This window comes from Equus caballus, chromosome 16 (assembly GCF_041296265.1).
Source record: "Equus caballus isolate H_3958 breed thoroughbred chromosome 16, TB-T2T, whole genome shotgun sequence".
Lineage (NCBI taxonomy): Eukaryota > Metazoa > Chordata > Mammalia > Perissodactyla > Equidae > Equus > Equus caballus.
Genome location: NC_091699.1, coordinates 15,053,914 through 15,069,279, shown reverse-complemented (window position 1 = coordinate 15,069,279; position 15,366 = coordinate 15,053,914). Strand labels below are relative to the sequence as shown.

The 15,366-nt window shown below is 37.2% G+C and overlaps 1 protein-coding gene across 12 annotated transcripts in view; it reads right to left on the bottom strand.

The window, feature by feature from the left end:
- NR2C2 (nuclear receptor subfamily 2 group C member 2) overlaps window positions 1-15,366 on the bottom strand; it is a 135,308-nt gene that overhangs the window by 114,325 nt on the left and 5,617 nt on the right. For 5 of the 12 annotated variants that reach the window (XR_002800496.2, XM_023619917.2, XM_023619921.2 and 2 more), the window contains exon 2: window positions 7,815-7,898. The exons of the other annotated variants lie outside the window; for them this stretch is intronic. Coding sequence is in view for 4 of the 5 variants with exons in the window: in XM_023619917.2 (XP_023475685.1) it covers window positions 7,815-7,874 (60 nt within the window). In the remaining variant the exon portion in view is untranslated. The remainder of the gene's footprint in view (window positions 1-7,814; window positions 7,899-15,366) is intronic. 12 annotated transcript variants of the gene reach the window in all.

Here is a 15,366-nt window from a genome sequence, read left to right as displayed (position 1 = left end):
ACACATACAAAAACCTGTTAGAACTGAGAAACAAATTCAGCAAAGTTGCAGGATACAAAACCAACACATAAAGACCAGTTGTGTTTCTATACACTAAAAATGAACAATGCTAAAAGGAAATTAAGAAAACAATTCCATTTAGAATAGCATCAAAAAGAAAAAAACCACTTAGGAATAAACTAAACCAAGGAAGTGAAAGACTTGTACACTAAAAACTACAAAACACTGCTGAAATGAATTAAAGACGACATAAAAAATAGAAAAACATCCTGTGTTCATGGTTTGGAAGATTTAATATTTCTAAGATGTCAATACTACCCAAAGCCATCTACAGATTCAATGTAATCCTTATTAAAATCCCAACTTTTTTTTTTGTAGAAATAGAAAAATCCATCCTAACCTTCATATGGAATCTTAAGGGACCCAAACAGCTAAAACAATCTTGAAAAATAAGAACAAACTGAATGTCTCACACTTCCTGATTTCAAAACTTAGTGCAAAGCTACAGTAATCAAATCAGTGTGGTTGTGGGATAAAGACAGACATATAGACCAATAGAATAGAATAGAGAGCTCAGAACTTTGAGGATATTATGCTACGTAAAATAAACCAGTCACAAAAAAGATAATTTCTCTATGATCCTACTTACATGAAGTACAAAAAGTAGTCAAATTTATACAAAGTAGAACGGTGGGTGCCAGGGGCTAGGGACAGAGGGAAACGGTGAGTTGCTGTTTAATGGATATAGAGTTTCAGTTTTAGAAACTAAAAAAGTTGAGGAGATCCACTGTACAACCATGTAAGTATACTTAACACTATTGAACTGTATACTTAGAAATGGTTACAATGGTAAATTTTATGTTATACAATTTTTACCACTGAAAAAAAAGAAGAGGTCAGAAATAAATCCTTGCATATATGTCAAATGACTTTTGAAAAGGGTGTGCCAAGACCATTCAATGGGGAAAGGTCAGTCTTTTCAACAAATGGTGCTGGAAAAACTGGAAAAGAATATGCAAAACAATAGTTGGACCCATAAGTTACACTATATACAAATGGATCATAAACCTAAATGTAAAAGCTAAAACTATAAAACTCATAGACAAAAACATAGGAGAAAAGTGTGACATTCGACTTGGCAATAATTTCATGGATATGACACCAAAGGCACAGACAACAAAAGAAAACGTAGGTAAACTGGACTTCATCCAAACTAAAAACTTTTGTGCATCAAAGAGCACTATCAAGGGAGTGAAAAAGCAACCCACAGAAAGGGAGAAAATATCTGCAAACCATTTATCTGATGAGGGTTTAATATTCAGAACACATGAAGAACTCTTACATCTTAACAAAAACAACAAAACAATCTAATTAAAAAATGGGCAAGGGACTTGAATTAAGAGACCTCTAAAGAAGATGTACAAATGGCCAATAGGCACGTGAAAAGCTGCTCAGCTTCACTAATCATTAGGAAAATGTAAATCAAAACCACAATGAGATACCACTTCATATCCATTAAATGGACATTATAAAACAAACAAACAGAAAATAAGTGTTGGTGAGAATGTGGAGAAATCAGAACCCTTGTGCACTGCTGGTAGGAATGTAAACTGTTGGCAGTTGCTGCGGAAAAACAACATGGTGGCTCCTCAAAAAATTAAACATCAAATTTTCAAAAGATCCAGCAATTCCACTTCCAGGTATATAACCAAAAGAAATGAAAGCATGGACTTGAAGAGGTATTTGCACACCCATGTTCACAGCAGCATTATTCACAGTAGCCAAGAGGTGGAAGCAACCCAAGTGTTCATGGATAGGTGAACTGATAAACAAAATATTGTATATACATACAATGGAATATTTTTCAGCCTTAAATAGGAAGAAAACTCTGATACATGCTACAACATGGATGAATCTCACTATGCTAAGTGAAGTAAGCTTGTTACAAAAGGACAGATATTATATGATTCCACTTATATGAGGTACCTAGAGTGGTCAAACTCACAGAGAAAGAATGGTGGTTGCCAGGGGCAGAAGGGAAGAGGGTATGAGAGTTGGTGTTTAATGGGGACAGAGTTTTAGTTAGGGAAGATGAAAAAGTTCTGGAGATGGATGGTTGCAGAATAATGTGTGTACACTTAAAACTGTTTATAACAGCAATTTTTATATTTTACCACAATTAAGAAAAAACCCCTCCCTCCCAAAAAAGGACAATGTCTAACACTGATAAGTCAAAAAAAAAAAAAAAAAAAAAAGAAAGAAAAAAGTCAGGGCAAGGATATTTTTAGAAATAACAAGAAATCTGGTATTTAGAAAGGGAGACTCAGGGATAAGGAAAGGGGAGGGGGGTGGCTCAGTAGCTTGCTGTTTTCTGCTTCAAGCCAAACATAGCATTGTCCAACTTTTAAATCTATCATATGCTCTACTTTGACAAGAAAATGAAAACTTAAATATCCAGCTGCTAAGGGGGCAGAAAAATCAAATTTAATGGTAATGAGTTGGTCTTTCCAGAACATTGGAAAGCTGAAACTTGACCAATGACTCTGCTTTCTCCCACTTGAGGATGTAGCCTTGCCAATACTGAGTTTTGTTCAAAAACTGGGAGAGCCCTGTGTTTTTAAACATTCCCTTACATGGAGGCCTAAGGTTTCTGCAATGGTGAGGCAAGCTCTGATGATAAAAAGAGTAATGGGGTAATAAGAATTTGGCTGTTTTCTCAGTGGTGACAGGATCTTCCTATTCAAAGAGCATCTGATGGCAGAGAGCCCCTGAGACAGTTTGGGTGTACGAGTGATCTCTTTTTGTCAATCAGTAAGTGACTCAAAATGCTCCAACAAGTTAACTCCTAAGTTTTTCCTGACTCAAAGCATCTTACTGAGTTGAAAAGTGTCTTTATTTCATTTAGGCAATGATGAAGAAACACACAGTGTATGTATTTGTGTGTGTGTGTCTGTCTGCCTGTTTTAAATTTCCAGTTATAGAGGGAAATCTTAAATGCTTAAAAAATACTGAAGATCTTTAGAAAAATTCATTTATTTCACACATGAAAAGCAAAACTAATACTACTTTTAGGTATGATTCAATTTCCCACTGTTTCAGTTACAAATTCTCAACTCTCAACTATCCCTTTAAAAAAGAATTGACCATATTGCTTTTTTAATCAAGTTTCATAGTCAATTCCAGAGAACATAAATCCAGCAGAAGCCTGGATTTAGCTGTACTTCTGGCACTCTGTGACCACGGAAGAATCAATAGCTTTGTTTGTTTAAATAAGAGTGCTATCGACTTTTTAAAAGTGTTACAATTAAAATTTGGAAAATGAAAGTATAAAGATAATTGTCTATAATCCAGAAAACTAAAAAATACTATTAGCATGTAGGATATTTTAGAAAATGAACTTACTGTGTAGTGGTTAAAAGCCTGGGCTCTGAAGTCACTCAGATATGGAAACCTGGCAAATTAATCTACCTCTGAGTTTCCTCTTATTTAAAGTAGGGAAAATAATGTTTTCCTTGCAGTGCTAATGGAAGTATTAAATGAGATAATGAGCTTAGCAGAATACCTGGCACACTGTCTTGTGTACATAGCCTGAAGCTATAGATAATTATTAGATATAAATACCTCACAAATTGGAATCAAACTATATATACTGTTGTTTTTTTTTAACCCATAGTTTATCGTATGTGTAATCATTCTTTACTGTTTGGGAAAGTATATAATTCTAATTAAAAAGTAGAAGCAGTCACAAATCCCTTTAGTTTTTTTTTTCCTTTTTGTTCATTTTGGAAAATACTTCCGAATTTCGGAAGTGGCATCTGGTTGCTGTTGTGTACTATTTTTCAAAAAACAGTTTTATTGAGATATAATTCACCTACCATACAATTTACCCATTTAAAGTATATAATTCAATGATTTTAGTATATTCGCAGATACGTGCAACCATCACCACAGTGAATTTTAGAAGAGTTCGTCACGTCAACAAGAAACCCTGTACTCTCTAGGTAGCACCCCCAGTCTCGAGCCCTAAGCAACTACTAACCTACTTTCTATCTCTACAGATTTCCCTGTTCTGGACATTTCATATGAATGGAATAATATAATCTGTGGTCTTTTGTGACTGGCTTAGTATAATGTTGTCAAGGTTCATCCATGCTGTAGCATATATCAGTACTTCATTCCTTTTTATGGCTGAATAATATTCTATAGTATGGATATGCCACATTTGTCAGTTGATGGACATTCAGATATTTCCGCCTTTTGGCTATTTTGAATAATGCTGCTACAAACATTAGTGCATATGTTTTTGTGTGGACTTATGTTTTTATTTCTTTTGGGTATATACCTAGGAATGGAACTGCTGGGTCATATGTTATCTCTGTGTTAATTAGGAGGATCTGCCAGACTGTTTTCCAAAGTGGCTGCACCATTTAACATTACCTACAGCAATGCAGGACGTTTCTAATTTCTCTACATCCTCATCAACACTTGTTATCTTTTTATTTCTAGACATTCTGGTAGATGTGCAATGGTACCTCATTGTGGTTTTATTAGAGTGAAAATTAATAAAATAAAAAATACAAAAACAAGGGCTGGCCTGGTATCAAAGTGGTTAAGTTTACCTGCTCTGCTTCAGTGGCCCAGGGTTCACAGGGTCAGATCCTAGGCGTGGACCTATGCACCACTAATCAAGCCGTGCTATGGCAGCATCCCACATATGAAATGGAGGAAGAGTGCCACAGATGTTAGCTCAGAGACAATCTTCCTCAAGCAAAAAGTGGAAGATTGGCAACAGATGCTAGCTCAGGGCCAGTCTTCCTCACCAAAAAAAAAAAAGAGAGAGCAAGCGAGCAAAACATGAATAAAATCAAAAGGTGGTTCTTTGAAAAGATCAACAAATCGACAATCCTTTAGCGAGACTGACCAAGAAAAAGAAAGGTTCAAATTACTAGAATCATAAACAAATGAGGAGAAATTGCTACTAACCTTACAGAAAGAAAAAGAATTATAAAGGAATACTGTGAATAATAATTGTATATCAACAAATTAGATAACTTAGATGAAATGAGCAAATTCTGAAAAAGACACAAACTACTGAAACCGACTCAAGAAGAAACAGTCAATATGAATAGACCTATAAGAAGTAAAGAGACTGAATTAGTAACCAAAAAAATACCTGCAAAGAAAAGCCCGAGCCCAGATGGCATCATTGCTGAATTCTACAAGACATTTAAAGAAGAATCAACACTAATTCTTCATAAACAATTCCAAAAAACAGAGAGGTCACACAATTTGCAAGTGGTAGGGCCAGAATTTAAATTCAGGTAATCAGGCTCCAGAGTCTACACTCTTGACTGCTGCATTACAATTGTCTTTCTGAATAACTGGATAAATTTGAACATATTATAGGACATCAAGTTGTTACTTTGTATTATCCAACTTTTGTAGTTTACCTTGGTATTTGTGACTTACCTGGTCTAGAGAAAAAGGCTGATTTGGTGACTCGAGAGAAAATCATTTACATAATTGACAACGTTGCTGTATCTCATTCATGGAGCAAAAGCACAGCCCCTACTAAAGCTCTTCATATAATTTCACTTCAAGGACTTCTCATAACAATCCCATGAGACAGACAGATACTATTATTACTTCTATGTTGTAGATGAGGAAACTGAGGCACAAGGCTGTCACCCAGATAACAAATGGCAGGGCCTGGATTTAAACCCCCAATCTGTCTGATCGCTATAGAATAGCCTCCTTTCCACTACTGATAGCCTGTCCTTTCCTATTCACCCCTTTAGTGTGGCCCATATCTCATGCTTGACCCCAGGGACAGAGAGCTCTTGGGAGCAGACGCCAAGTCCTATTATTCACCTGTGTGCCCTCTATGGCTGACGGGCAGGGAAGGGATATGCTCCTTCACTGTCTGCTGACTGAATATACAACCGTCCAAAACTGATTGTTAATAACCCCCCAATTGAGATACTTTATTCCCACTCAGCTATTGTTTAGCACTGAAATGATGCACTGTAGGCTCCCTTACTTGTTTAGCTGTTCTATTATATAGTTATTATATGCAGTTTAAAGTTATTGAGCTTGAGATTTCAAAGAACACACACACATACTTATCCCTCAAATAACAGCAAGGAAATCTAGGGAATATTTTAAACAGGAAGATTGCTTTTGCACTTCAAATTAAGAATGCCTTCTATTATATTGGAAGTCTCCTAAAAATGCACTTTTTGCCATAGGAAACGATAGTTACACTAACTTAATATATGAAATACCATTACGCGAAGAAAATAAGGCTGACAGAAAATTTTAGCTAGTAAATTTTCTGAACAAATACACAAAAGTTCTATTAACCTATAAGGAACTATACTATACTAACCTCTTCCCCTAAAGAACTAATGATGACCTCTTAGGGCAGTGATCCATATACTAGTCTCAAAATCAGCCTCAGTTGGAAACTGTATTAAATGCAAAATAACCCTAAATATTTGAAAAAATCAAAAATGATTTTTAAGGTTATTGTTCCTATCACAAACTAAAGTAACAAATAAACACAAGCATTTTAACTCTAATACTTTCATAGCTCTGACAGTCCTTCCAAAAACATGATATTAAAGAATTTGTGAAATCTCTCTGCTTTCATCTTCAGTTAATATTAATCATTATTTGCTGGGGGAAGATCAGTTATACTGTTGCCTTAAAGGTAATGGCTGATCTAAAATCTGCTCACCATTTTTATTGATTTAAACTGGCATGTGTGCACTTAGTTTTTATTTTTTTAAGTCCTTTCTTTAAATGTCCAGTCTTTGATAAATTTGCATCTTCACCCTAGAATTATGAGTATTGGTTCAAAAATGCAAACCTGAATCCGAATGGCTCCTGGTTTATTGGAGGAGCTTTGGAAAAAGTGAAACAGAACTGGGTCAGTGTGCCCTCAGCCAATTACTTCTATCTTTGAGTCTTGTTTTCCTCACCTAAAAAATGAGAATAATGATTATACCAACCTCAAAAGGTTGTTGTACAGATTGAAGCCCTTGCATATGGCCGGGTACAGAGTGAAAAGATCTGGCCCTACTTCCCTCCTTTCCACCTCAAGTTGCCTGAACATACCAAACTATTTCACGCCTCTCTCCTACCTTTACATAGGTTTCTGACTTAGGATGCCTTTGTAGCAGCACCTGCCACAAAGTTCTCCACCCCACTTCCTTGGGTCTATCTGACAAATGCTTACTTGTCATTCAAGACTCTCCTCCAGGATCACCTTCCTCACATGGAGTTATACTTCTCACTCTGTGTTATAATTACTCCTTAACCAGGCTCCAAGAACGCTGAAAGAAGGACCAACGGCTCATTCAAGCTCCATATTTCCCAGCACTTAGCAAAACCCCCAGTACATGGTAGACAGTCAGTACCGACAGCAGAATGCACAGAATGCACAGAATCGGGGCTTTCCACCATACCACAGTATTAACGAAGTATCAAATGTGCAAGAAACTAAGATGGAGCCTTGGAGTTAAAATTATACTCACAAGTTTGGATAAGCACCAGATTCTTTTAGCTTTTTGGCTCAAGGTGAAATTTTTTAAAGTTACCTTATTGTGTGCAGCTAGGCTACCCTACTCACTCAAAGAAACATTAGGAATAAATGTTCTTGTCATTTTTCTTTTTCTTAGATGGCATCATCCTGCTTTGGATTTAGATCACAAGCTGACTTCACTGGGACTGTTTTGAAACAACAGAGCGCAGTGATGTATTTTTCCTTTCAAAAGCAAGGGTGCCAGCCATTGTGCTAGCCCGTCACTCACCTCAGCCACCTGCTGGGTCCCCACTCTGTGCTGAACCAGCCCCTCCATATTTGTAGCCATGGTGAAGCAAGATCATTAGAGAACCTGTTTGGAAAGATGCAGCAACTTCTATCAGGTGGGGAGAAACCAGGCTACTTGAAAAATTCACCTTTGTAATAAAAATTCATTTTTGGTACTGTCTTGTGCAGATTTTGCCTTCTATAGAAGACAGAGCTAGCAGGCTAAGAATATCTGGATGTGCTGCAACAGCTTCTTCAATTACAAGTACTAAAATTGATTAGTAGAAACATTTCAATTTGGAAACAAGACTTCCCCTGGTAAATATAGACAAAGATGAATTTAGAACTTTAATTATTAGGTCCCTTGGGTTGTAACAGCTTGGTTCACCTCTCAGAAAGGTGGGAATCACCCCTTTCCGGATAGCTCCCTGTCACAGTATGCTGAATAAGAAGGTGGCTATCTGAGAAAAGCGTGAGCTCAACTTCAGATACGGAGCACTAGATTGCTATCATCACTACACTTCTGTTACCAGTGGCAATGTGAGAAGCAAAACTCTGCCCAGGTGCTAACATGCCTCACTCAGGTTGATGAGGCAAACGCTATCCCTAAGAAAGAAAGAAAAGTAAGGAGACTGCGTTACTAAAGTGGGCTAAGAGCATGGTACCCATAAATTTATCAGTTTATATTTTTAGGTCCTTATTAAATTAGAAAACCAGATAATTCAGCTCTCTATTAATAGAAAAAATAGTACCATCATTTGTCAAAATTGAGGAAGATCATCTAAAGACCACCAAGTATGCTAGTCTCCTGGGTCAGGTTCACTTGAGTGCAAGCACTGTCGACGAAAGAGACGCCCTAGTCTCTGCAGGTCACAATACAGAGCTCCCCTAAACCCTTTCCAATAACTCTATCACAAAAAATTCAGGATAAAAGGATCTCATTTTGGACCTAATTCCTGGACAAATCAGAAAGACTTCATTATTGACTGCACACATCCCACGGTTAATAGAGAACAAAGCTCTGGTATAATTTATTTCCAGTATTTACAAATAAAAACTATATAGTACTACAAGTGTGCAATATACACAAATGTTCATTTGCTTGGCCCTTCCTCAACCACAAACTGGACTATTTTGCAATGCAATTTGACAAAACACTTTGCTGTAATTCTTACCTAAAGTATTATACCTGTAAGCACTGATCTCTATGAAGCTTTTTCACTCTCTGGTAACTGTGTATAGTATTCTATCCACTATTAGATAGCCCCTTCTATTATCATAATTCTCCTTCTGATTATTCTATTGCCAAAATGATAATGAGAGAGAAATGAGAGCATGAAACTGTGGTTGACAAATACAAAAGAACTGGCCCTTGCCTTCAAGGAGTCGAAATCCTGTAAGAGCAGGTACTGTACCAAGTGCTACAAGGGTAGCAGATCACCAGCATCAGTGATTCATCTTCTGAATCTATGAAGGTCTGAAACTATGGAAGTAGTGTTTCTAGTTATTCATTCTTTTAATAAGTAGTCAAGACTTTTAACTTTTTTTTTTAAGATTTTATTTTTTTCCTTTTTCTCCCCAAAGCTCCCTGGTACATAGTTGTATATTCTTCGTTGTGGGTCCTTCTGGTTGTGGCATGTGGGACGCCGCCTCAGCGTGGTCTAATGAGCAGTGCCATGTCCGTGCCCAGCATTCGAACCAACGAAACACTGGGCCGCCTGCAGCAGAGCGCGCGAACTTAACCACTCAGTCACGGGGCCAGCCCCAAGACTTTTAACTTTTATTTGTTTACTTTTCTTTGCTTCTAGAAGAAAAAACAGAGAAATACTCTGGTCTTTTTCCCTAGTTACAGTTTGGTTTCAACTAACAAAAATGAAGGAAAAAAGCATCACTTCACATATACCAGAAAAGTCAATCAAGTATTGTTAAAAACACAATTATTGCATGTGACGAGTCTAGAGTTCTTTTTTCTCAAAATGGTAAATAAGAGCTCTGTAAGAAATCAAATGGATAAAGATAGCCAATAGGTATTATATATTAAGAAATAAAATCTAAACATGCCACTGCAACTATTAATTTTACCACTTTTAGGTATTATTAGCATTTCTGTTGCTATTATTAACTACAGTTTGATGCAAGAAATGTATAAATTTGAATATTATAGATATATCATTAGGGAAATATTATTGAGTACTATAGGAATAACAGAGTACTAGAAAGACATATCTTTCTATGGGTTTCCCTAAAAGAGGTGGCTTGATCCTTTCAAGGTTTGCGTTGAAGTGGATTTTACAGATGACTGCCTGACAGAGACTTTGTAACTCAGATAACTTTCTGTAATGATTCACTTTAAATTTGCAGGACCAATCAACCTCAGATAGGGCTTGGGGGTCCCAAGATACTACTGCTAATGACTGGTGACTATAGATTTTTAGGTCACAGAGATGCAGTAGTTAACTTGTTTAGTTTAGAAAAGCTAAATATTCCGGATATTCTTTGTTGATTATATAAATTAGAAACATCTTCTCCTACTCTGTGGCTCATCTGTTTACCTTCTTTACAGTGTTTTTTGATGAACAGAAGTTGTCAAATTTAACAAAGCTGAATTTATCAATATTTTCTTTTACAGTTTGTATTTTTATATTTATGAAAATCTTGTCCTACCCCAGGGTGATAAGTATAATTGTATATATTTTCTTATAAATGTTTGAGTTCTGTCCCTCACATTTAAGTCCTCAATCCATCTGCAAATTGATTCTTGAGTTTGATGAGGAGTAAGGATCCAGTTAAATTTCTTCCTTTATGGATAATCATTTTTTCAGAACCATTTTTTGAAGAATATATTCTTCTCCCCGCTAATCCGTGATGCCACTTCTGCCACATGTCAGGCTTCTCTGTACGTGTGGCTATAATTCTAGGTTCTCTATGCTATCTCACTAGTGTTCCACTTATCTTTCTCCATGCCATTACCATTATCTTATCACTGCAGCTTTACAAGTATTGCTCTCTGTTAGGGCAATGCTTCCCACTTTGCTCTCTCCCCACAACAACTTCCTGGACGATCTCAAATATTCAAGACCCAGAGCAGCAACCTTTCTTTATATACTTGAATTCTTACAATTCTTGACCTCACTGTTGGTTTCCTGCCTCCAAAGCAGCTTCAGAAATCAACAGCAGCTCTGGAAGCTGCTTAAAAATGAACAAGAAGGTCTGTGCACCTTCTGGAAAAACAAGCAAAGAGTGAGAATAAGAGTGAGAGAGAGAAACTATGAAAAGTTCTTTCAATAAAGATTTAAATTCAGTGAGAGAGGTGAGAGAGTAGTTTCAAAAAATATATTTTCCATTTCATCATTTTTGAAAATAAGTCACAAATCATATCCTATCTTCATATGTAAATAAGGAAGATAGAGGCCTCTTCTTCCAGGATACTACAATGTAAGACATAAGTTAAACAAAACCCTCAGGTGATGTCAGGAAGTGAGAGAAAACATTTAACTCAAGTGTACCCCAGAAAAAACAAGATGATGTCAGGGTTTGGTAAGACTCTCACCTGAGAGCTTTCTTATTGCTACCGTAGCCATAGGTGGTCCTAGAGACAGAAAGATGGCATAGTGAGAAGGAAGGGTAGAGAGCTTTGGAAAGAGTATTGCGCAATGGTAGTCAATTAGGGGGTGTCCCCCTAGAATGAGAAGCTCCAGGGAACAGTGGGTTGTGTCTAAATGTAGTGTGAAAAACCATATTCACTAGCACAATATAATTTTGTATTTGAAATCTGAAAAAAGAACAACGTATTGTTTTGATACTACAAACGAGACAAAGCATTTAAAAAGAATCTTCTTGGCTACCCGAGACAAAGCATTTAAAAAGAATCTTCTTGGCTGGTGGCGCTAAACATAATACTAATAGTAACTAATACTTACTGAGTGGTTACTACACACCAGGCACTGTATTAATAAGCACTGTGGACAGAACACTAAAATAGCTCTTAGTACAGAAACCTAAGGTCTTCAAAGGCTGGCACTTGACCCACTCGACTCTCTCTTGAAGATTGCCTACACACACAATAATGTTTCCTGAAAAGAACCTGATTAGTTGCCAGAAGAGCTATAAGTATCCTGACTAAAAATAACTGCTACAGAATATTGTCCTATGGTGGTTTTAAACTAATCAAGTTCAAAGACCACTAATCCTTTTTATGCAACTGCTGTGACCTAGGCAATGAACTGACTGCTGAGAATCAATAACAACAATAAGAATAAGAAAGGAGAAAAAAAGGAGGAAGAGGAGAAGAAAGTCTTTGTCTTAGAAGAACTTGAGACAGAAATCAATAATAGCTATGCAATGTAAATGATACAATGAACGTCCAAAGGAAGGAGCATCTCCCACTGCTTGCGGGAACCAATGAGGGTTTTATAGGAGGAGCTATTTAAACTGGGTCTTGAAGGAAGAGTGGAAATTTAGCAAGCAAAGAGAGGGAAGATAGAGAGAGAGTTTTAGGCAGAGAGGACAACTCATATAAACCATCAGATATGCAGGAGAACGGCATATTTGAGGAACAGCAGGCAACCTGGTGGGGAATTGTTGGAGAAGTCAGGGGAGGAGAGAGGCTGACACTGCAGACAAACGGAAAACTATCAGAGAAATGAAGTGATCACATCTGGATCTTCAAAAAACAATCCTGTGGACAACAATGTGGTGAAGACAAAAGGAGAGACTGTACATGGGAGGCCAGTTGCAAAGTGGTGGCAATCAAGTCCAGGAGGAAGGCAGAGTCTTAAACTTAACTTGAACTGGTGAAGTTTTCCTGTATAGCACACGAATGATGACAGGGCACACTACATAAAAACTGTAATACAGACCACAAAATGATGGAAGTAAAGCTATTAATGCTTGGCCTTATGTGGCAGTAGGTTTTATAACATAAATTCTTTCAAATACAAGTAGATCAAGATCATTCTTTTAACAACAAAGCAGCAGAGAACACAACGGTGACTTCGAATCAACTCTTCTAGGCTCACAAAAACTTGTGCAAGCAGGGTTTCCTTAGTCAAGCAGGGCTACAGAGCCCATGGCAGTGAAAACTGGGCTCCTACTGTGAACACGTGAATCCCTCATGAGTCGCTAGGACAGCCCAGCTATGCTCTCCACAGCAGCAGGCTTAGGAGCCACTGTCTGAAACAACAATAAACAAGTCCTGGGACAAGAAAATTGCCTTCCTTGACAGGAATGGGTGAGCCTGCCTTTCCCTTCACAATCAACTGATTCACATCATTCATATTTATGTATTGCGTGGCCCATAATTATATAGCATTCAAAATATCTACTGTCATGATATTTTCTCATCTAAACAAATATATGGGGTTCTGAGGCTCTGGCACTAGGTTGATCTCTCTTCGTGGAGCCACCTGAGGTTACTGTGTATTTAAAGGGCCTAACACTATGCCTGGCACATAGTAGATATGAAATACATGGTAGCTACTATTGGTACAAGGAGATGGTGCCACTTTTACTTTCTCAAGAAATCTGAAAGCAGTAACTCAAACTGTAAAATAGGATTTATAATTAGGAATAGGGGTCTCATCTTGATATAGGACCCATATGAAATTTAACTATATATATGCATTATATGCTCATACAGCATTTGTAATTCAATCTGTTAAATTGTGCAATTGGGCAAAATGAAAGGGGTGGATTAGAATAAATCTCACAAATATTTAAAAATAAACCAATACCTAATACTGACAGGTACAGAATTTCTTGATAGGTACAAGGTATTCAATGTAATTTTTATGCTGTGATTGTCAGAAGTCTTTTCATACTGACGGGGAAAATAAAAACTGAAGAATTTAGATAGCCTAAGAGAGAAAAAAAAGTGAGAAATACATAACTCAAGACTTGAAATCAAACATCAAGTCTTGAAATCAAGAAATGGAAATCAAGTGGCAGATTCAGTGTAATATAAATGTTCATCAACAGAAAAGATGCTCAGGGGGATGCCTCTAAGGTCAAGTTCAGATATACAGCCTGTCACCAGAAACCCTGCCACTATTTAGATTCAAAGATTACTTTGCTTTTGGGTCAGGTGATTTTCTGCTCTTCACAGGAAACTTGTTTCTTCCACATTACAGGTCTGGACTATAAGAAAGGGGCAGGTGGGGTGAGGAGTGAATTATGGGGAAGAGAACTGGCTCTCACCTACATGGAGTTCCTATGCTACCAGAGCAGTGCTACAATCCTGTGTGTGGAGAACTTCCCTAAAAAAATCATTGTACAGGGCTGGCCCCGTGGCCGAGTGGTTAAGTTCGCGCGCTCCGCTGCAGGCGGCCCAGTGTTTCGTCGGTTCGAATCCTGGGCGCGGACATGGCACTGCTCGTCAGACCACGCTGAGGCAGCATCCCACATGCCACAACTAGAGGAACCCACAACGAAGAATACACAACTATGTACCGGGGGGCTTTGGGGAGAAAAAGGAAAAAATAAAATCTTTAAAAAAAAAAAAAAAAATCATTGTACACTGTGGGCGTCTTTCCTCACCTTACCAAGGGCCCAAGTGTAAGGGTGATATGGACTCTCTTCATTTCTATTAGTGTGAACCAGGAATAGACGGATGGAAGGAAAGCAGGATAGACTGCCTGAGCATCTACAATGTGCTGATGTGTCTTATATCAAACCAGGCATAACTTAATCCTTAACATACCTTCTGAGTAGGTATTAGCTCCACCAAAACAGACAGAAAAAAACTGAGACTCAAAGGTTTAATCAACTTGTTTCAGTCATCCAGCTAGTAAGAGATGGATCTAGGATTCTAACTCAGGCCTCCTTGACTTTAAAATCACATTACCTCTGTATACCACAGTGCCCTTCAAAATAGTTTCCCAGAAAAAGGAAGTCAAGAAGAGGTAATTGAAAAAAGTTACAGAAAACAATTTAATTATCTGAGCGAACAAATTATTTACATCAATACGCTAGATCATTTAATAACATTTATACAACCACTAATTCCTAAATATGTGATTTATGTTTCAGTATTGCTCATAGAAATTTCTGACCTAGCTCCACCAGACAGTAACATAACAGCTCTTTTGGAACTTGAACACACTTTTCCCTCAAAATTTTACCTGCATAATAATCATATTGATTAAAATAGTGAGGATAATTTTATCATCTATTTTTTAAGAAAAATTTTTTTACCAAAGTACATGTAAATACAAAAGTGCACAAATCATAAATGAAACAGCTCAATGAATTTTCACTAAGTGAATACACAGGTGTAAACGCCACTTAGATCAGAAAACAGAACGCTACCAGCACCCCAAAAGTCTCCCCTGAATCCCTTACCGTGATTTACTTCTCTTCTCCTGACTTCTGTTATCACGGATTAGTTTTGCTTGTTTTTGAGCTGTACGTAATATACTTTTTGTGTGTCTGGCTTCTTTCACTCATTATTTTTGAGATAACTAGGAGTAGATAGCCCATTTTCATCGTTGTATAGAATTCCAATGTAAGAGTATGCCAGAATTGAGCCATTCTATAGCTGATGAACATTTAGATTG